Source organism: Setaria viridis, chromosome 2 (assembly GCF_005286985.2).
Source record: "Setaria viridis chromosome 2, Setaria_viridis_v4.0, whole genome shotgun sequence".
Taxonomy (NCBI): domain Eukaryota; kingdom Viridiplantae; phylum Streptophyta; class Magnoliopsida; order Poales; family Poaceae; genus Setaria; species Setaria viridis.
The window spans coordinates 14,154,850-14,176,021 of NC_048264.2; the positions used below are offsets into that span (position 1 = coordinate 14,154,850).

General features: G+C 45.0%; 1 protein-coding gene and 1 pseudogene across 1 annotated transcript; one reads left to right on the forward strand and one right to left on the reverse strand.

The window, feature by feature from the left end:
* The first annotated feature begins 304 nt into the window (after positions 1-304).
* On the forward strand, positions 305-4,955 carry LOC117843787 (uncharacterized; annotated as a pseudogene).
* A 210-nt stretch (positions 4,956-5,165) lies between these two features.
* Positions 5,166-13,166, reverse strand: LOC117843786 (uncharacterized). The gene is made up of 16 exons (XM_034724498.2): positions 13,005-13,166; positions 11,122-11,532; positions 10,815-11,040; positions 10,458-10,709; positions 10,260-10,369; positions 9,630-9,725; positions 9,459-9,546; positions 9,019-9,248; positions 8,684-8,868; positions 8,254-8,453; positions 7,755-8,087; positions 7,530-7,631; positions 6,593-6,890; positions 6,017-6,165; positions 5,644-5,928; positions 5,166-5,572 (listed from the first exon to the last, which is right to left on the reverse strand). The coding sequence occupies exons 2-16, from the start codon at positions 11,430-11,432 to the stop codon at positions 5,372-5,374; spliced, it is 3,066 nt and encodes a 1,021-aa protein (XP_034580389.1). The 5' UTR covers positions 11,433-11,532; positions 13,005-13,166; the 3' UTR covers positions 5,166-5,371.
* Positions 13,167-21,172: the final 8,006 nt, after the last annotated feature.

Genomic DNA, 21,172 nt, shown 5'->3' on the forward strand with positions numbered 1-21,172 from the left:
CTCCTTATTTTCTTCCAACTCAAACGTATGTCCCCCACATGCCATTGCCGTCCTTCCCCAGTTCCCCAGTTTCTCTCCTTATTTTCTTCCAATTTTGAATGTGAAGTTGCACATCAAAAGACGATTTTGCCCTTATGTTCACACGTAGGGACCGGTGTTAAATTTATAGCGTTCTTCTTTTCCTGATGCCGCCGCCCGTGGCATGTCATTGTACAAGCAGATTGACAAGCCCATGGGCCGATCGCTCCGTCTCCACGGCCCGCTCAATCCCCTCCAGCATGCGACGCGGCGCTCCGCGAGAAGCGCGAGCACGCGCGCACGACACGAGTCGTGCGCTCGTGCGCGTCGCGAAATCTGGCTTCCGGATTCTTGGTTTTATAGATCATCCTCGTCATCATCGGCCAAAGGAGGAAAAAAAAAAAGGCCAGTCAAGGAGATTTCTTTCGAGAAGGAATGGGAATCGGAGCCCCATCCGCCAACCCGAAGCCGAAGCGGTGCCGATTGCCGAAGCCGCAGCGCAGAAATCGAAACGAACCCCTCGCGACTCGCGAGAGCGAAATCCGGCAGCATCACCGCCGCCATCTAGAAAAGCAGAATCCATCGCCGCCCGCCCCCATCGCTTTTCTAGCAGTGTACGTATTCCACCCGCCGCCAGCAAAATCCATCTGCTGCGGAGCGGTTGCTTTCTCTCGCCACCAACCACGGCCGGCGTCCGTCCCAGGTGAGGAGGAGAAGAAAACCCCAGCGCGGCCGCCCCTCCCCCGGGGTTCCTCGACGCAACCACCCATCGCACGCGCGCGATCCATCTCAAGTGCGAACCCTTCCCCAGTTCCCATCCCCCTTCTCTGTTTACTTGCTTCCCATCGTACGTGCCGGGTCTTCTGTTCTGCTGGGCTAGATAGCTCCTCGCTTTCCTTTCGTTTGTTTTTTTTTCACACTGCCAATTTTTTTAGGGTTTACGATCGTTAGTTTCCCGGCAATCACTCCCCGATTCATCTGAAAAATAAGTCGCACCACGGCAGTCGTAGTGGATGATTTGGTTTCATGTGGTGCAGGCGACTCGATTCCTGCTCCCCGTCACAACCATTGCCCCCCTTCCCTTTCCTTGTTGCCCTTGCGGATTTCGCGGGTTGCAGATTTTGGTGTTCTGCGTTGCAAATATTTTAGTTTAGTCGGAACAATTTCCACAATTTAATCCGGCTCGTATCTTGCGCTCCTTTTTTGTCCGGCTGAACTCAGCAGCGCTGTGTCACATCACTTTTGTACTTTTTTTGTACTTGCTGTGGTCCTCTTGGATAGCGTAGCATTAGTTAAATTCCCCACTTCTTTTATTCGCCTTTCTTCGAATGGGATATTCTTAACTTTCTTCGGTTAAACACCGGGTTTATTTTGACTCGTGGTTGTACTGTTGAAGATAATTTTGACTTTGTGCAGCATCTCTGTTTTTTTTACATAATTAATTAAAGCTAAGCCTTAAGGCTGGCCATTTTTGTAATGCGCGGTTGATTGTCTTCTATATATGCATACAAGTCTCTAGCATGTATTAACAACCAATTACTCCCTCTGTCCTACAAAGACAGACTGTTCGTTTAGCTGCTTTCAAAACTTGTTCGTATAATTTTAAGACCATCCAACAAAGGTCCTCATAATACATTCTAGTCCAGTTAACGAATTGATCATTTACTTCTACCATTGATGCCCGAGCCAGACTCGCTAAATAAGGAAGACTAATAGGTCCGACAATTACTGCAAGCGTGCATGCATAATTAATTTTACTTGGTAATCATTTCACTTGTGTGCTTGTGCAAGGTCTGTCAGAATGAAGTGCAAGGGGCCTGCGCTGTCGTTTAGACAGGATGCTGTTGGTGACATGGCAGGAGCGATCTTCATGTCCAACACCCTCACAAGAGAAAAATGCTTCCAAGCGAGCATTTTCGGCCTACCATTGGAGTATGAACCCTTTGTCAGCAATGTCAGAAAAGGGATGCCTTTGTTTCTTTTCGACCATACTCTGCGTAAGCTTTACGGAGTCTTTGAGGCTGCTTCGGACGGAGGGCTCAATATTAATAATGCCGCATTTCGGTCAACACAACGCTCATATCCTGCGCAGGTAATTTGCAGCTAATATGTGCCTCTTGGTTAATCCTAGTTTTGTAGGCTCAGGTCTCATTAAACAGCAATGCCTTCTGAGTTCAATTTCTCCTTAAGTGTCCATTTTCTGAATATATGTATGCATATGACATGTGAAAGTGGCTATGATAGGTTGAACTTGCTAAACTAAAAATACTGCAAGCTTTGTAGGACCAGGAAGGCAGGAACTAAACCTCCCGGCACTACAAACCTTGTGTTTTTTCTTGTTATTACTAGAATTGTAATGCACCTTTCACTTTTGTAGGCAGAAGGACATAGGAACAGAGAACCCAAATTGCTTTTACATTTTCTGGTTTTTTCACATTAGATCAGCTAACAGACTTTAGAGCTCTGATCATACTGAATTACAATCTAAAAAAAACTATTCATGCAGTTTTGAGTTGTTATTTTCCACCCCAGGTTCGCATCAATATTATATGGAAGTGCAGGCCACTAAGTGAAGATGAGTTTTCCCCTGCCATAGAAGACAACTACTATCTGCCAAGGAAGTTCTACTTTGACCTTTCCTACGAGCAGGTTTGCTGTACTATTGCTTTGTACTATATAATGTTACAAATGTTACCTTCTGATTGCACAGCTAAGACAATTGAAACTTCTACTGACTTGCAGGTTGTTCGGCTATATGAGTTGTTTGACGACAGAAGGGTACAGCTGCCTATTCGTGACTATTCAAAAAATGAGAGTTCGGAAACAAACCGCTCTAGCAAAGGGAGGCAGGACAAAGAAAGCCTGACTCCAGATGTTCCTCGTTCCATTGATCAATCACGCCTTTTGGTTCCCAACATTTCAGAAGTTGTTAGAAGATATTCTACTGCTACAAGCATGCACACAGATTTACCACTTAGTGTTGAGGCACACCCAAACATGTCTATGCCCATGGGAACAGAAATTGGAGCCCAAATTGCTTCCATCCACAGACGCCATGACCGAATCGAATTCCAATCGAGTGAGCTTTTCCCAGCTCCTGTTATGACAGATGCTGTTTCAACTCAAGTATCTGCACCTTGCTCTCAAACTTTTAGGCACTACCAGTTGGTTGCAAAGCAACCATATCCATTACCACAAGAGTATCCACAAAGTATCTTACCTTCTGGATGTACAACTCAGGACCCAACTGAAGGAGCTAAATTTACTGCAAATCAGTCATATCCATTATCTAGTGGTTATTTGCACAGTGGCTTGTTAACTTCTGGATATGCAACTCAGAATTCAACTTACAAAGGCAGGACTCATTTGAATCCAACTCCATATGGCCATTTATATACTGATTTGTCTCTGTCTAATCCACAAAGTAACTATGAAGGTCATTGTGACATCTGCTTTAACCAAGGACGCGCCAGTGCACATAATAATGACATATATGAGTGTGAGCGTCAGCGTTTCAGCGAAGGAACACCTGCGAAACTAAGCTTACAATGTATTCCCACATACCCTGAATTTCCTGAACGCAATGGGAAAATAGTACCAGCAATTGATCAGAAAAGGAATTCTGCTGATTGCATTCAGATCCCTGATTGTGATCAGATGAGATATGGAGGTCCCCGTAGTGATGCTTCAGATTCTTCAGATCTTGAAAATGATGTTGATCCACGACATACACAACAATTTATAAGAGCTGAAAGCAACACAAAGGATCGGTGTAGCCCTCCACAAAGAAGTGTTTTTTCTCGCTTATCACTGAACAAGCAACTGACATGCCAAGAGGCCGCAGGTCCTACACTCGACCAATTGGTTTCTTCTCTTTCTCAGAAAACAGAACAGTGGAGCTACAAGAATAGACCAATTGCAGATGGTCTTGTCATCCCATTGATAGGGGAGGAGGCTATGGACCATTCTCATGCAGAGCTGAATCTACCAAGTCAACTAGAGCTACAAGAAGAAGAAAAAGAAGAAGAAAGCATAGAACCACAAGTTCCCTTATACAACTTCAAGAGGCGGAGTGAAGCAAGGAAGGTGGATGCAAATTTAATAAAGGAAATCAGCGGGAAAGCAAAGAGAAGAAAGCTTGTACGCCCTTCCTTAGAAGAAACCAATGCTTCTACAAACGTTGGAGAACTTGAAGGCACACAAGACAGAAAACAACACCATCTGGAAGTTAGTGAAAACCAATTTGACATTGACCTAAACATACCTGCTCCATCAGAAGCTACTGATCCAGTGGAGGAGGATTACAGAATTGCAGTGTGTCCTAGTGTTATCAATGCACCTTTCAAAATAGATGCAAACAAGCCAAACTCAGATGTGATAGACAACCAAAGAACAAGATCCGCCTAGTGCATCTGCACAAAAGATTTCAATTGATTTTAATGTCGTGGAGTTGAATTCAATGGATGAATTGAAATTACAAACAATTCTTGATCAGGCTTCCTTGTTGCTGCTAGCACTTGGTAAGATTAAAAGTGGGAAGCCCAACAACTCTGAAGCTAGGTCAAACGTTTGCAGTGAAGACAGGAAAGTTAACATGGCGGTAAACTCAGATGGGGGACACCAAATCTGAGTACAATTTACAGTGGCAACAAAATGGGAGCTGTCCATCTTGATTGTAATATCTATGCAAGCACAAGATTGAAGTTTATACGGGCAACTAGTGCCCATAGTATGTGTAGGGATGGTTTTATCTTTCTCATGGTAACATTTCGTAATTTTGGGGAAAATGGGATATTTCTGGAAGGGTGACTGCTACTATCATATACCACCACTTATGATAGAAACTTGAAACACCAACTTTGGCCAAAGACGATGACATCTATGTTAACCATGGAGTCATGTTCTTGTTTAATGATAAGATTCTTTATTTTTCTGTATATCCATTTTTTATGTGTGTTTATTGCCGCGTGCCACTGCAGTTTTAGTGACAAGAAATTCATGATATTTTTCTGCCCAGATGGCGTTGAAATGAACAACTTTTATAATTTTTTTAAGGCCAACACATGTTATTCCAAATTACTGTAGCTTAGCTCACATAATTTCTTAGCATCAACATATTATTTACATCTAATCAGGCAAACCGAACATGACACAAGTGAAATGAAATCATTGCTCGTAGACCAATGACACAACAGATGATCAACATTTGAACACTATCTCGTGGAGATTTGCCCTTTGTTTTCTTCTACCTATTTCTCCTATGCTACGTCAGAGGACATCTTGTTTCTGTACAGCTTCTCCGAGGAGATACAACAAGATGACTGTATGTACATTACAATTCACAACATGCTCATCATCTGACCGAACCTCCTGGGGTTGTAGGACTTGGGGGCGTCCTTGGGATGACAAACCGATCGATAATGCGCACCGAGCTAATCGGGTCCGGGCCTGAGGCGGACCTCCATTTGCTTGGGAACCTCCTGGTGTAGCTCATCTGGAGTGGCGGCTTGGGTTCCATGTCCCAGTCTGGATCCAGCATCCAATCTTTTGGCACCTGATTCATTTACGATATTGAGTTATGTATGACAATAACACAGTTGTTTCTATGAAAAATATTAGTCTTACCTTGTCCACAGCCAGGGTGAAGACTTCAAGGTCTCCATTCTTCTTGATATGGAACCGTGTGAATGCCTTATAATTTGCTATGCGCAGTGAGGAGAAGGCCTCATCGAAATGAATATGGAACCAGTTTATGCATACATATAAGTAGCTCCCAAACACCAGTGATACGACAGGTGTTGACAAGACCCAGAAGTACAGGAAAACACAGACGTAGTAGATGATGGCACCTCCCCGGGGAAGGGACTCTATACCCTTTTTGCAGATTGTGCTTCTAGTTACTGCCATGACCTGAAAGAGCGTGTAGATGGCATAAGTGGATAACGATACCAACCATCAGAAAGGATGTCATTGCAGTTTACAAAGATGAAAGAATAACCTCTGGGATGTCGAATGCAGACATGAGGTACTTAATACATGCAGGGTAAAGCCCAAAGGTCCACTGCTCAAGACGAGCGCGAAGTCCTGTGGGGTCAGGGAAATGCTCGCCTTCCACTTTGCGATACCATTCATAAAGGGTATGGTAGCCTAAGAACAAGCAAAAGAACAAACTTTTTAACATTGTGGATGAAGATAGGAACATAATAACACATGAGAGGCCGCCACAAAGAATATACAGCGGTGTAAACTATTACACTATACAGAGGATATAGGACAGGTGATGAAAAAAGGATCAGCCATTACTATCATGTCACTCTCCTCCAAAATGTGTCCCAGCTTTTTTAAGTAAAAATGTTTATTCACGTAAGAATTAAAGCTGTAGTTCCTGAGGGACAAAGCCAGTGCATGGGCATTCAAAGATGGATCACTTTCTTTAAAAGGAATGAGCACTTTCTTGTGCACCTGTCACACTATCATCTGATACTTAGGATGCAAGGTCACAAGAGTTCAAGCAGAGGACATGCGAATGATACAAGTGATGATGCATGTCAAAAGAAACAAAAAAGGGACCAACCTGATGTTGCTAATAAATGGTTGCGGATGCAGATTTCAATAGCTAATTCCATAAGTAGCATCAATAGCACTGCTGAAGTTATATGAGCAGCAGCATGAAGAAAACCGAGCAAAGCACGTCTCCTACGTGATAGTTTTGTGGGTACAAAGAAAAATGATACCATCAATAAAGTGACAACACCAGCTAGGGATACATAGGACCTCTCTAGAATCTCAAAAACAGCATTCCACATTGCAATGAAGAAACCATTGACACGACCAGCCCAGGAGTCCTCATGTAAGATGTGAAACGAGTCACACTGCATAGACAATATATTTGCATCAGGCCACAAAAACAGTAACTGAATAGTTTATTAGTGCTTGTGCAACACCCATAGATTATTAAGTAGTCTTTTGCTAATTTCTTTTCATTATATGATCTTTGCAAATCCCCAAATTGGACAAAAACGTATCCCCATTTGTTGGTTCACAGAAATTTGTGGGAGAGCAGCAAATTTATATAACTTTAGACCACTTGTATTAACACACACAAAAACAACATTGTGTAAACCCTACTAGAAATGTGTGGCTCAGAATATGTCTAAGATACCCTTGGAGACAGGCACATGACCTGGCTGGTCCTGTGAACACATAAACCACTGATTACAGGATGGCAAAAGTTATCAGAGTCCTTAAGTATTCTGAATATTATTTGCCATCCTTAGTGTCAAGCTGTCAACTCTAAGTAGCAGTCATAACCATAGATGAACTTGTACCACCAAGAAGAAAGGGACCATGTAATAATACATATGAGAACACTATTTTCATGCATTCTAGAATTTAGCATTTATGAATGTGAAAGCCAAATGAATTTTTAAGCTTTACTTTACCCTAAGAATGGCAGTTTTCTACCAAGAACTGTACAGTTCATAAAGAGAAATTTATCTAGAATCTCTCACCTGTGGAAACATTGAGAAAACCAGTACGAAGTACACAAAACCACCAATAACATCAAATTGCCAATTTTTCCTCCGGAACTTCAAAATATTACCAAGCGCAATCTGGAGAGACAAACAACGAAGAAAAGTCAACTTGACAACACAAAACCCTCAAACAACATGGCCAATCAAACGCTGCTATCAAATGAACTAATAATAAGGTAAAAATGTAAGAGTAAACCTTACCTTGCTAGAATCATTATAAGAAGGATATGTAGACTTTGTTTCATACTTGTTCCCATAAAATACTCTGAAGTTCTCAAAGACATGTGTTGGATGCAAAAAGGCCCCACCACAGCCATTTACAAGCAAGTGCTGTACATGAACCGGTTCTTTTGAGTCGATGCAAGAATGTCGCATATAATGGTGCAGGTCCCCAGCCATCCGCAGTTTGCATCTTCCCCTGAGGTACTCTCGTATTAAATATGTGACATTTGTTCCAGTGTTATCACCCCAGTACCAATCTAGGAGCCAGTTTGGTTCATGAGTAATAACAATTACAGAATCACTTTCACCGACCTGCATACTTCCAGTGATAAATATGAAATCACTAAAAAACACGTCCTGTAGTCTTCAATGTTTTCTGCTTATGATCAAAAGATCTTCTAGTAACGTGCTACTATTGCACCCATCAAATTTACACAAAAAAAATGCTGACAAAAAGAAGATCAAAGAATGAAATTACCTTCTGTCGACACAACTCCGCAAAAAACTTGAACTGGTAGACATCAATGTCGCCATGAAGAGCTTGGTCAAGGCCAAAAACCCACCAGCCATTGGGAAGCTTCAATGCAAAATAACTCTTCTTCTGAGGTAGGAACCACCCACCCAACCAACTCTTATGACAGATATACCTCATGAACGTGTGTAGTCCATCAAACCAATCTGTTCATGGCCATGTAGGTTCAGTCACTCAGATTGTTTTGAAACATCAATCCACAAGGATAAATTTCGGAAAATATGTTTTGACATTTCCATGTTAACACATCACTGGCATAACACATTCGCAAATAGGCAAATAACAACAAACATAAACAAACATTGTTGCACATATTCGCTCAAAAACATCATTACACATGATTATATTGCATGCTTCTATAGATGGCGATAATTACCATGGTTTCCGGGAATCATAAAACATTGTGGTCCACGATATCGCCTGAGCTCAGAAACACCAAGAGGAAGTTCAGGCTTCTCCAGTGCAATATGTTCAGGCTTATACCAAGCAGGAGGCTGGAGAGCATATTCAAAAGGGCAGAAAAAACGTCGTTCGTATGAAAATGAGGATGGGTTTGGATATCTGCGGATATAAGCAAGGGAAACTTCCATCATATAGGTAAACAAAATAACAATGGAACTTATACTAGCAAGATATTAATATAGCTAAAATGACAAGAATCAAATCAGCTTTTACTGGTTATTGAGTAGTCAGCATTAATTAGAAACATACGCAAGGTCTCCACCAATGAGTAGCAGTTGTCCACGTGGAAGTGTTAGCCTTGAATCATCAGATTTTATGACTAACGAAGGTTGAGCAAGTAATCGTGCTACAGAATATGTAGAGTTGCCACCATCGCCAGTATCTGCAATGAAGTCAAACCAGAGCTCATCTTTTTCATCAAGATGATCATACAAAAGGTCGTGGCTGCTCGCTTCATCAGGAGTTTTATTCATAGCAGCCTGGTCAAGGTCAGGAAAAAATTGTCAATAACTGCCTTAAGACAACCATAGACTCAACCTGCTAGTGCAAAAATAAATCCCAATTTGCAAAGCAATACATAAATCAGTTGTGATTTTAAATCACTATTGTTATGTGCCTATCACGGAAAGAAATACACAAGCAGAAACCATGGAAAACGGGCACTATGAGGAAGCAAAGAACTGATGTACCTGCATCATACGCATGTCAAATCGACCAACAAAGAGAGTCACAGATATCATGAGGTCGAAGACAGTTTTAAACAAATCAGTTGATGTCCTGCAGAACAAATTGCCAACTTGTAAGTAACTTTTTCCATATCAAGTGCATTATAAGAACTTATGTATTGACTAATAACATACCCAGAGTACCAAGGAACCATGTCCTCAAAATCTGGTTTCAACTGTTTCTTCAATTTCTCATACTCTGAAATTGTCAAGGGATGAGTTAAAGCCCATCTGCACATCAAAACAGAGAGAGAGAAATGTGGAATGAGTCCAAAAGTAAACCAACAAAAACAGATTTCAGTTTCTGTTATTCACCAGCAATTATATGGTTGTACAGTAAACTATTCGGGCACGTTTATCACCTCTTTGATTGTCATGCACATAGCAACTAAGGTGATACCGTGATAGGTACCAAGTGCGAAGGGCCCTAATTTAGGAGGTAATAACATGAGAACACTGTAAATATGATTTCACACATTTAGTTGCCTCATCGACTAATCAGTATGCAGAACCTGATTTACTAAATAATGTGCTCTTTGAATTTGTGCAGACCAGGAGGATGCAGAACCTGATTTACTAAATAATGATATGAGAATATGTACTCCTATGATGATGTTATTGCACCACAAACAGAAATATTGTTCTAGTAATATTCATAATGCAACCAATAGGTGATAAGCTGATCCCAACGCCTCCAGTAAGAAATTCATCAAAAAAATTCTTGTAGAAATGGGCAAGGCTGAAGTGCTCAGATAGTTGACATACCCAGTTGAACGCTCTACGACATAATTGGCAATGTAAAGGCCAATGAATGTAGCCCACAAAGAGTAGACTGGTGAAATTTCATTGGAGGACCCAGATCCATTGGAAGACAACTGGACCAGACAAAGAAAAGAAAAAACTTAAAAATGAAAGAACAAAGATACTCATGTAAAGATAAACAGAAGGTATAGTAATACTAACTTCTCCATAAATGGCCCATTTAGAGAGAAGAGGGTAATCACTAGCAGAACCAACTGGAGCAAACCAGGAGGAGCAAATCTGCTCTTTAAATTTATGCATACGTAATAGCCTTGAAATCAGTGTGTTGTCATCATGCTTTGTCCAAAGTGAAAATGCAATCCAGCTAGCAGTTCTACGGTCAATAGATTTATCTCTTGAAACAGTCCTGTTACCGCAGTGGCTGTAAAACACACAGCAAGCTATGCTTATAACCTGCAATAAGATACAAGATATATATAAAGAAATCGATAACACACAGGTAACTAAGAAAAGACTAAGTGAAAGGAAGACACATAAACCAATGTCACCATGCCTTACCGCACAGTTTTGTATTATAGTAAGCAGCTCTGGCTTTTTCTCTGCCATTCGAGAAACAAGACCCAAATACCAAAGGCCAAGAAATATGATATGGAAGACCATCAAGAAAATTAGAGAAGAGATATAAATTGTGAGGAAGAGGGAAAGATTCATCCGCAAATCCAAGCCCATTGACTGAAAACTGGGCAGATGGTATAGTGCTGCCAAGAATATCCAAGCAATATACCTGCATTTGGAAACAGCTTCAGAGAACCAAACATCTTGTGTTACTTAAGTACTAGTTCACAGACAAGAGGTTAATGCTTACCATCGGTTGAAGTTCGAATAGTTTGGTTTGATGGTCTTCCTAATAAAAGGTGATGAGAAGAAATAGAAGAAGCCAATTAAACAAGCATACATGGACCACCATTTAAAATTCTTGTCCAATTTCATTATAAGGTTCTGTAAGTTATCTGAGGAAATGAAGAAAAGCCAACAAGCAAACACAGCAATCATGAAATGTCTTGAGTGCTCATGCGGGTATGGATATCTATGAGTCAGGATGTTCCTCATCCTCTCCATTTTGAGGGATTCAATCAGACGGCCAGAAGGCTGCTTACGGAGTTTTTCTTTTCCCATAAAAATTATTGCTTCCCAAGTCAGTGATTCATGCTCCTAATCAGGGCAACCATATAGTGTACTTTATCACTTGAGAAACGTCTCAGACTTGTGTCCAGATCTGCATAACGAGATAATTATGATGTTTACTTTCATCTAGCAAAATAAGATAACATTTTTTTAAAAAAAAAAGGCAATCCATAAATTCACAGAAGGCATGCCAGCATGTAGAACAGCAACATAAAAAATCACCTACTACAAGAAAACCCAAACTGCCCAACATAAATGAGATAAAACCAAATTTTAGTATGCTGACTTCTTTACTCCTAACATAAAAGAACAAGCTATTAGGCTAACATATTGGATTCTGGTGTTTGAAAATGACTTCTGGAAATCCAATTGATACTGCTTTGTACCAGGAACATACAAGCATGATATCTTTGAATTTACCACACTAGCTAAGCATTTTGAGACTATTGTCCATCATTTTACCATCAGAGCTACATTGTCTTTCTATTGTTGCTCACCTCTCCCTATAAAAGAAATGCCACTAACATAACAAGACAGAAAAGGTTGTTACTCTGTGCATGATGTTTTCTTCAGATACGGCTAGGATGCAGGATACATTCGCCAGTGTCTGACACTTATACAAAACTAAACCATTACATAGCCATCAACCCATCGTATATCCCATGCTACACAGGTAGACAAACTGACGAAGCAGACAAAGCAATAAACAGACTCCAAGGAAATGGGGGCAATCATTACAACAAACAAAACAGGAAAGGAAAACCTACTCATAACTGCTTGTCCACAGCATGACAAACAAGCTAGATAGCTCTAGCTGAAACAAGGCACAATACCTCATCAGTAGTACATATTTTAATGAACTCGACTAGAACCCCAGACTGGACCACAAGGTAAACTACTGAACTAACTGAAAGCCTGATTAAAACGTAGTGCATGGAACAAAGCAAAGCCCAGATTCACCAAATTCAGTGAGAACTATGCACCAGGCAGATATAATCATACTAATGCCGTCGGAAACAAAGGAGATGAACAAACCAATCTGCCAGGTCCGAAACATCACCAGAAGGAATAGTTCCACCCGTTGACAGCAAAAAAAAAATCACATGACTTAGGGAAATTCAAGCGGACAGAGGACAAATTTGACTGCACGCGCGGATTAGACAACGAACCGGACAGATTAAAAACATATATAAGCACTTTATCAAATACAATTTCGACATACGGCTCGCGCAGAAGCACAAAGATGGAACCTTTTCCTCGGAATTCGCCAAGGAGCCGAGGTTTCCCGATTCCGGAATACTAACACAATTATCAAGAAAGAAGGGGCAATAAACTAGATTTTGTAGATGAAAAAAAGGAATGGGGGCCCAGAATTAGGGAACTGAAGCAGAGACGGAACTGCGCTCGGAGCCCCGGAACCAACCGCCCCCAAGATCCGCACCTGCCTGTCCCTACGAGCCGGCGACGAAGAAACGCCACGGAATTCTTCCAACACGGAACGAAACGAAACGGGAGATTTTGGAATTAAAAGAGTTTGGAGAAATCCAGGGGCCGCATACCAACCTGGGGCCGGGGGCCGGGGGCAGCTTGCCGGGGCAAGAAAGCGGAGAGTTTCCCGTTTGGCAGCAAAATTCTGCTCGAATCCCCCACGGAATCCGCCGCTGCTCCCCCTCGTCTGGAAGCGTATTTGGGGTGGGGGGGTGGGGGGGTGGGGGGGAAGGGAGGAGCTAGTAACTGACACGAAATGGCAAGAGAAATAAATTTAAAATGCTTGGTTGGTCTTCCTCGGTGCAGGTGTGCCTTATGGTTTTGGTGCGGTCCAACGACCACGACCACGAACAAACAGAGAAGAGGGACAGAGCAAGAGGGGTTGGTGCCTTTGGTCAGCTGCGATTTGGGGGAAAGATCCCGAGGATTTTGCTGTTTTGTGATCTGGGCCACAGCATTCGCTTCTTGGCGAAGCATGGATGCTCCTGCGGTCCTGCCGGTTGCGTCGTCAACCTGTTGGTCTCGGGGTAGAGGCGGTGGTCGCGGTCGGGGACACGTCTTGCTCCGCCTGCGCGTTGCTTTGCATTCGGTCAGCGATACAAGGACGCGTGGCCCCCTTTAGCACACAGCTAGCGGCTTCTCAAGGAGAATAAACGGGTCATTCCAAAATGGCTTCTCCGACGAAGCCCATCCGGAGCCGTCTTGAAAATGAACCAAACTGCTGTACCAAACTGCCCCTCAAATCAATGGAAATTGCGCCCAAAATTGCCATCGCCCTGCTTACCTGGAGGCTCGCCGGCCGGAAGAATGGGTGCCTGCACTGCTATCCTCGGCTGGTGCGGTCACGCCGCCGCTGTTCTTGGCTCGGGTGGAGGCGGCGCGAGCTCGCCGCCAGGCGGGCAACGCCTTGGCCGCGGCCGCGGAGGGCCTGGAGCGTCCCGCGAGATAGTTAATCTATAATCTTATTATGAATATCTTTTTATTTCATTATGAAATCACATTATAATAAAAAAGAAAGGGGTATGAAGGTGGAAAAAGGTAATTTTGAGTATATAAGAATTGAATTATTGGTTAATATCTAATTCTATTCATTAATACTTTTATCTCATAGGAAACTCAATTTATAAATAAGAGGAAAAACATACAAATCATATGTAAAAAAAGACAGTAGCTAGGGTCATTTGATTTCTTTCATCTACCAAGAGACTGTTTCACCAAACATTTCCTAAAACAATTTCTGCTCTATAAGAGAAGTTGCTTCACCAAAGGAGCTGGAGTCGATCCGTTCTAACTCGTGCTAAAGCCGTGCCAACCCGACCCTGAGTCTGACCAGCCACGCGGCTGGCTTTCCCCTAGTGTTGTAGGGAAGACGGTGTGTCATCGGCTCATCGCCATTTTGCTCTCCGAACAAGAAAGATGGCGCTTCTCGGCAACCCACATCATATGGCTCCAGTCTTCCCCCGTCCACTCGCTATCGAGGGAGATCGCATCGGGCAAGAATACCTCGCCGCCGCGCATCGTTGTCTTTCCCTCCAGCCGTGCCCACCTCGCGCACCTCCCCGGTGTACTTGAAAGCTCCGTCACGACGGCGCGCGCTCCCGAGTCATCCCTCTTGCTTTGGCCCGCCCATTTGTGCTCGAACCGTACCGAAGCACCGTGTAGGCCACGCGCGAGATAGTGCTGCTGCCCTGCTGAACGCGTGCTGTTGTGCCACGAGTAGGGTAGGGAAAAGGGCCGGAGATTGGAAGGTGATTTATATTTATTAGGAATTCGGGGTAGAAGAAAAAAGAGGAAGATGATATATGGACGGAGATTGGTGCTGATACACGATTGGTGCACGGTGACAGCGTGTCCCCACTTTATCAAAGATTGGATACATACGTTGTAGAAGTATTTGGATACGCTGTTAAATCTGCACATCATATTCCATACATTTAAGTACTGCTAGATGCATTGCTAAAGTTGCAGCATAGCACTCCACTCCGTAACATAGTGGCAAGTATCATGTTGAAGCTAAGAGTTGTAACTTGGATCTAATTATTTTCAATAGGAGGCAACTAGAGAGGTATAAGTCGAGGCCCTGTGCTGGTTTATTTTACCTCTCTTCCACGCATACCTTCTTCTTCCACTTATCGGGGTAGCACTCCAGCCACCCTTAACTGACCTCCACAAAGATTTCTTTAAACCTGAAATCCTAATCCCAACCGTTGCCAGGATTCATCGGCGGAGAACACGATCACCCCAGCCCCATGTCCAGCTCCAACGACGAAACAACTCCTCCTCCGCTCGCCACCATCTCCATTGTGGACACCATTAATCTTCACCGCCACCCCTATCCATGGATTTGAGGAGGAGAGAGATAGAGAGCGTGAGGAACAAAGGAATGTGTGCAGGAAGAAGAGGTGTGCCGGCGAGAGAGAGATAAATAGGGAGGTGTCACATTGGTTGTGAGTCCCACGTGGGGCTCTCAACTTAAGGAAAAAAGAGAGGTCACTCTAAATAGATTATACCTTTTCAATAAATTGTTGAGTTCAAGATCTAGTAGGCTCATGTGACGTAGCAGCGATATTAACTAAATCTTTGTTTTTTTTATGAATGGGAGGGATTCCCCCCTACTGGTTATATACATTAAGGCCATGTTTAGTTTGCCCCAAAATCCCAACTTTGATACTATGCAAAAAGAAGATTCCCCATCACATCAAACTTACGATACATGCATGGAGTACTAAATGTAGATGAAATCAAAAACTAATTGCACAGTTTTGTTGTACTTTGCGAGACGAATTTTTTGAGCCTAATTAGTCAATGTTTGGACAATAATTCACAAATACAAACGAAAATGCTACAGTTGCGTATTTATGGCAAACTCCCAACTTTGGCACTCCCAAATTGAAACTAAACAAGGCCTAAAGAAATGAGAAATGACGAATACAAAAGCAGTTCATGAAACCAAAAAGAAAATAAAAAATGTGACTTGTTACGACAGAGAGTCTAGCCATAATTGCATAGGACGTTTAAGCCGTTCCTTTGCCCTTAGGAACATTAGCGGCAATCCGATCGTAACAGATGCGCAGTCGCTAGCTATTGAGATAGGAACACCAAGGATGCTGAGGAGTGGATTCGGTGGCAGCTCGCTCGAGCGACGGTGGGACACATGGCATGTGCTGCAGCAATCAGAGAAGACAGAAGGTAGAATTATGGTGGACTAAAGGGTATTTTAAGTGTTTCTTCCATGTTATTTATGTTTTGTAAAAGTATATAGACTATGTATAACTGCAACTGCAAGGAGATATAAAAGAAATTATGCGATACTGCCTATACCTTCTGTAGCTTGTACAGATATATGACTACGGTCATGTTTGGATCTATCCATCTAAACTAGCTAGCTAAAGTTTAGATGCTTATTTTTAGCTAGCTAAAGTTTAGGTTTTGCTGGCTAAACTTCAGTTAGGGGTGTTTGGATCCAGTTCCCGTACTACCCTCACGCGTCGAAACACCCTTATCGTCTTCCTTCCGACCCAATCCCCAACTACCCCGGCCAAGCGCGAGCTGCGGTTGGTGGTGGGCACCCACGGCAGCACCCAGCGAGGGCACCTGCGGCTGCACAAGGCCACTCGCACCCCGAAGATAGGCTTTGGGAGCTCAAAAATTGGATTTCTAAAACTGTTTTTGGAGGTTTGCTCTCGCCAATTCCCAAGATTTCTTCTTTATCTCATCATTTTAAAGATCTAAGCTTGAGGTTTCTTGATGCAAAGCAGAGGAATCCACCAAAATCACCCTGAGATTTGGAGTTGTAATAGTCCATCCATGGGCTCCGGGTCCGGCCATGGAGCGGCCACAGCCGTGTTGGTGTCTTGGCTGTGCGTGGCGGTGGTCGGCGTCGGCGTCGTAGGGGTGAACTGGGACATGCAGACGGGACACCTGCTGCCACCGGTGAGGGCACCCGCGGTGGCGGGCCTCGGTGAGCGGGCACACGGTAGCCCTCGGCGCGACGCCCCTTGTGAGGGAGCGGCGGGCTAGGCGGCAGGCGGCAGGGAGCGGTGGGAGGGGACTTTTCTCGAAGAAAGTGAGGAGCAATTTGGTCTTTTGGTGGTTTAAGCTGATTTAGCTGGGCTCAACGAATTAAAAGATCTTTAGCTACAGCTAAAGTTTAGCAGGGTAAGTGGCTAAGGGTGTGTTTGGTTGGGCTTTTCAATCTGCTTTTGCTTTTGCAAAAGCCAAAAGCCAACCAAAGAAGTAAAAAGCCATATGTGCTTTTGGGCAAAGAAATTACCTGCTCGCCACTGATTATGGAGGATACCGGTTCATTTTTCCCTTCTATTTCCCGTCCGTCCGTGACCCCTCTCCGTCCGTGATCAACTGCCGCCCCATCCGCCAACGGTCGTCGCCGCCCCAAGCGCACCCCGCCGCCGCTGGCCGCACCCGGCCGCCCGCCACCCGCCACACCCCGCCGCCCCAGCCACCCCCACCTGACCGCGCTGCGCCACGCCATAAAAGGCGGCGCCGCGCCGCACAAGCAGATGGAGTGTAGTGTGTTCTACGAGGTGGCGCTGGAACAGCGCTGGGAGCTGGTGCATGTGCACGCCGCCGGCGTCTCGAAGCTGGCCAGCAACAGGGCATGAGTGTGGAAGCGAAACAGGAGGTGGGGAGCTCATGGAACGGTGACGGGTACGTGTGGTTCAGGGTGGCAGCGACGGGGCAGAGGGTCGGTGTGTGCACGAGTGTGTAGGAGAGGATGCAATGGAAGGAGTACATGGGCGGGTGGGTGGATGAGGAGGAGGAGGCCAAGAGGCTGGTCGGCAGATCGGTGCTGGTGGAGAGGTTCATGGTGAAGAGGTTGGATGGCAGTGTGGTTCGTGGTGAAGAGGCTGGGGGCACGAGCGTGGGGTGGACTGGCTAGTGGGAGCAAGAAAAAGGGCTAACGAGCGGGACCGCTCGTTAGTGAAAGAGGAAGAGGTTGAGTGGGGTGGACTGTGGATGACATGTAGGGTTCACTCGACAGTTTATTCAAAAGTCACAGCTGTTCTAACCAAACGATCTTCTGGTTTTCCCACAGCTACTTTCTCACAGCTGCTTTTCCACAGTCCACAACTCACAACAGCTTTTCCAAAAACCAAAGTCCAATCAAATACACCCTAAATTTAGTTTTAGCAGGTCCTGTTTGGATCAAAGTGGCTAAATTTAACCAGCTAGTTAGCAGGATCCTGTTTGGATCAAAGTGGCTAAATTTTAGATTGTGCATCCAAACAAAATCTAGTACGGCAGACGGCAGTCGCGGATACCTTATGAGCTAAGAAATCAATCTCGGCGAAGCAAACAAGAGAACATCTGACGTCAACCTTCAGAGTTTCAAAGTTTCCCGAATGTTTTTCTTTTCGTCTCTGTTCCAATTGCCCTGCACGTTAGCCCGTTTGACTTGCACGCTACAGCAAGGTGCTGGTGTGAACGACTGAAACCCTATTGGTCTTCGGCTCTTCGCGTCTTGATCTTGTCAGGAAGATGAGGAATTGTGCCCGACGATCTGTATGAATAAGGAAAGTCCAAGGGTCGCCCTGCAAAACAACCACCTTGCCAACAGCGAAGAGAGAGGTGGGAGTTCGCCGCCGAAAGCGGCCGGCCCAGTAACGATAACATGCGCGGCGGCCCGCTGCTGTGGTGGCCGCCCTTTTTCGGCCGGCGTGTCGCAGCCGGAGCGGGTGGGCGTGGAAGCCGTGGAGGCGTTGGAAGCTTTCAGGCACCGAGGCACGTGCTGGCCGCCCCCCAAGATTCCAGAACAAAACCACCTCCGACCAACACAGACGCACCGCGCGCACTCTTCACCCTATCCACTGACCTAGTGACCTTGTAGGCCTGCGAAATCGTGCTGCACAATTAGATCGAGCAATTCATCCTCCGACGTGAAACATGTTGATTTCTTCTTTAAAGTAAAAACGTGAAACATGTTACCTCAGCCTTTTTTCCCCCGCCTACGGAAAAAGAATCAAAGCTTAGCAGTACTTCTCCACTCCGAACGATAGATCCTTTTAATTTTTCTGTATTCATAAATATTATTATTCATAGTATATCTAAATCCATACTAAAATTTATAAATTTTAAAAGATCGAAGGTTAGCAAAATGTACTGTGCAATATGCATTTTAAAACCACGCACGTACAAAAGTAAGCCGGCTGCCTTTTTGTCCAAGTCAGCGCAATTAGCAAACGTGGCAGTGATTAAACGAAGAAAGAGGAGCTCGCCGTCGTCTCGTTCGTCCACGGCCCGCGCGCGTGCTCCGAGGCGAGGCGCCGGCTCCCGAAGCGCGCTGTGCGATTTGCTCCCAGTCGTCGCCGGCGAGCGCGGATCCGTTGCGCTTGGCCCCGCGCGCGCGCGTTTTCCTTTCTGGCGCCAAAGAAGCGTGCGCTTCTTCCCCAAATCCTCCTCTCCGCTGCGGCGCAAACGCACAAGGCCGCCATGTCGGCGGCGGGGCGGAAATCGACGACTCCGGCGCAGATGCGGAAGGCCAAGGGGGGAGCTGCGCCGGAGCAGAGGAGCCTCGTGTCGTCAACTCGATAGTATCCATATCCCAATGCGAGCCTAGAGGACACGAGGCTCCGGCGGCCGCCGCCTGTCCCCGCTCCCCGCCGTCGCTGTAACACCCAAATTTTAAATTTTTAGAGAATTCAAATTCACTAAAATTACTCAAATTAGGGTGTCATTTAAATTCCTAGACATTTAATTTCATTTTCTCAAAAATTTAATTAATTCATCATAGGAGTTTATTGTGCATTCATGCTGGAGCATAATTTTTGGTTGCTTGAGTTTGAATCAAGTTTGAATTTCAAATTCAATTTCCAAATTTTCAAAACCTTGCTTTACTCTTTTTCTTTCTTTCTTCTCTTAACCTTCTGTTGGGCCGCATCCTTCTTTCCTCCCCCTTCTTCTTTTTTTTTCTTTCGGCCCAGCCGCACAGCAGCGTTGCCAGCCCGCTCCGTTTTCGCCGGCCCGTCGCTCCTTCCTCCGTGGCCCGCGAAGCAGCGCTCGACCCGCTCCCTTCTTTTCTCCTCTGCCGGCCCACGAAGCCGCGCCAGCCCGCCTCCCGCCGCGGCCACCGACAGGTGGGACCCGCTGTCGTCTTCTACCTCCGGCCGGACTCTGCTCCGCCCGCAACCGCCGCGCAAGATCTCCGCGCGGGAGCCGCCTCCCCGACCGATTTGAACCAGGGCCACCTCTATCCCTTGACGCGCAATCCGCCACCATCCGCCCCTATATAAGCCGCTGCCCCTCCCGACCTCGAGCACCCGCGCCAGCAGCACCCGAAACCCTAGCGCCCAAGCTCTAGCACCGCCGCCTCTTCTCTGCCGCCAAGCGCCGCCCTCCGGTGAGCCTCGGTCGTCGTGGACCGCCAAAACGAGTTCGCCGCATTCTTCTCTTGGTCCTGGTGTTTTTCGTGTGTGAAACCAAGCCCCAGAGCGCCTTTTCAGCCAACTCCGGCGACCCCGCCACCGCTCGCCGCCGACGCGCGTGACCGTTGGATTCAGATCCGACGGCTGGCAGCGAGTCAATCAGACCGCGTACCGGTCAACCGCGCCGCGCTGTGTCACTTTTTCGCTTAAGCCCTCGCCTTTTCCGCAAATCAACCCGCGGTCCAGATCACGTTGAAAAATATTTACAGATCTGCCCTCGCGTTTTTCGGTTTAAGCCCTAAGTTTTCTAAAAATCAACCCGCCATCCGTTTTGGAGTTTTTGTGCGTTGGACCTTCGGTTTATACGCGTAATTACGTATAAGCCCTCAGTTTTCGTGGTTTGGCCCTTAAAGTTTTATTTTTCTCGCAGAAAAGCCCCTGGATCTTGTTTCAAGCATATCTTTTGCATCTTAACTCCGTTTTTCGCGTTCTTCGTATCCACATGTTCGTTTTAAAATGTAGATCAATTTTACAAGCTTGTTTTCTCTGTTTAATTGTGATTGGTGTACTGTTCTTACCTTTTTGCCCATATTTGCTTGTATGTGCTCGTGTGACGCGTGTAGACGTTCAACAGTTCAAGGGATTTGAAGACCAAGCCTTTGAGGAGTACGAATAGAGGAGCAAGACCAAGAAGGCAAGTCGTGTCCTTGATCACTACTTTTCCATCCTATACACCTTTACTTTCTTGTACTCAACAATATGCTATGCACATGTTAAGATTAAATTGATGGGTCCCAATTAAGATTCGCCTAGATTGAAATTACCTTTGCCTTGACCAACTGGGTTTACCTTTATGTTGGG

What these genes read in the sequence shown, in the direction of transcription:
- LOC117843786 (XM_034724498.2), bottom strand. Translation starts at nt 11,432, where the DNA reads ATGGGAAAAGAAAAACTCCGTAAGCAGCCTTCTGGCCGTCTGATTGAA. An exon ending in ATGGTTCCTTGGTACTCTGG is followed by an intron (nt 9,547 to 9,629) that starts GTATGTTATTAG and finishes TTTGTTCTGCAG; the next exon opens with GACATCAACTGATTTGTTTA. An exon ending in TTGACATGCGTATGATGCAG is followed by an intron (nt 9,249 to 9,458) that starts GTACATCAGTTC and finishes GACCTTGACCAG; the next exon opens with GCTGCTATGAATAAAACTCC.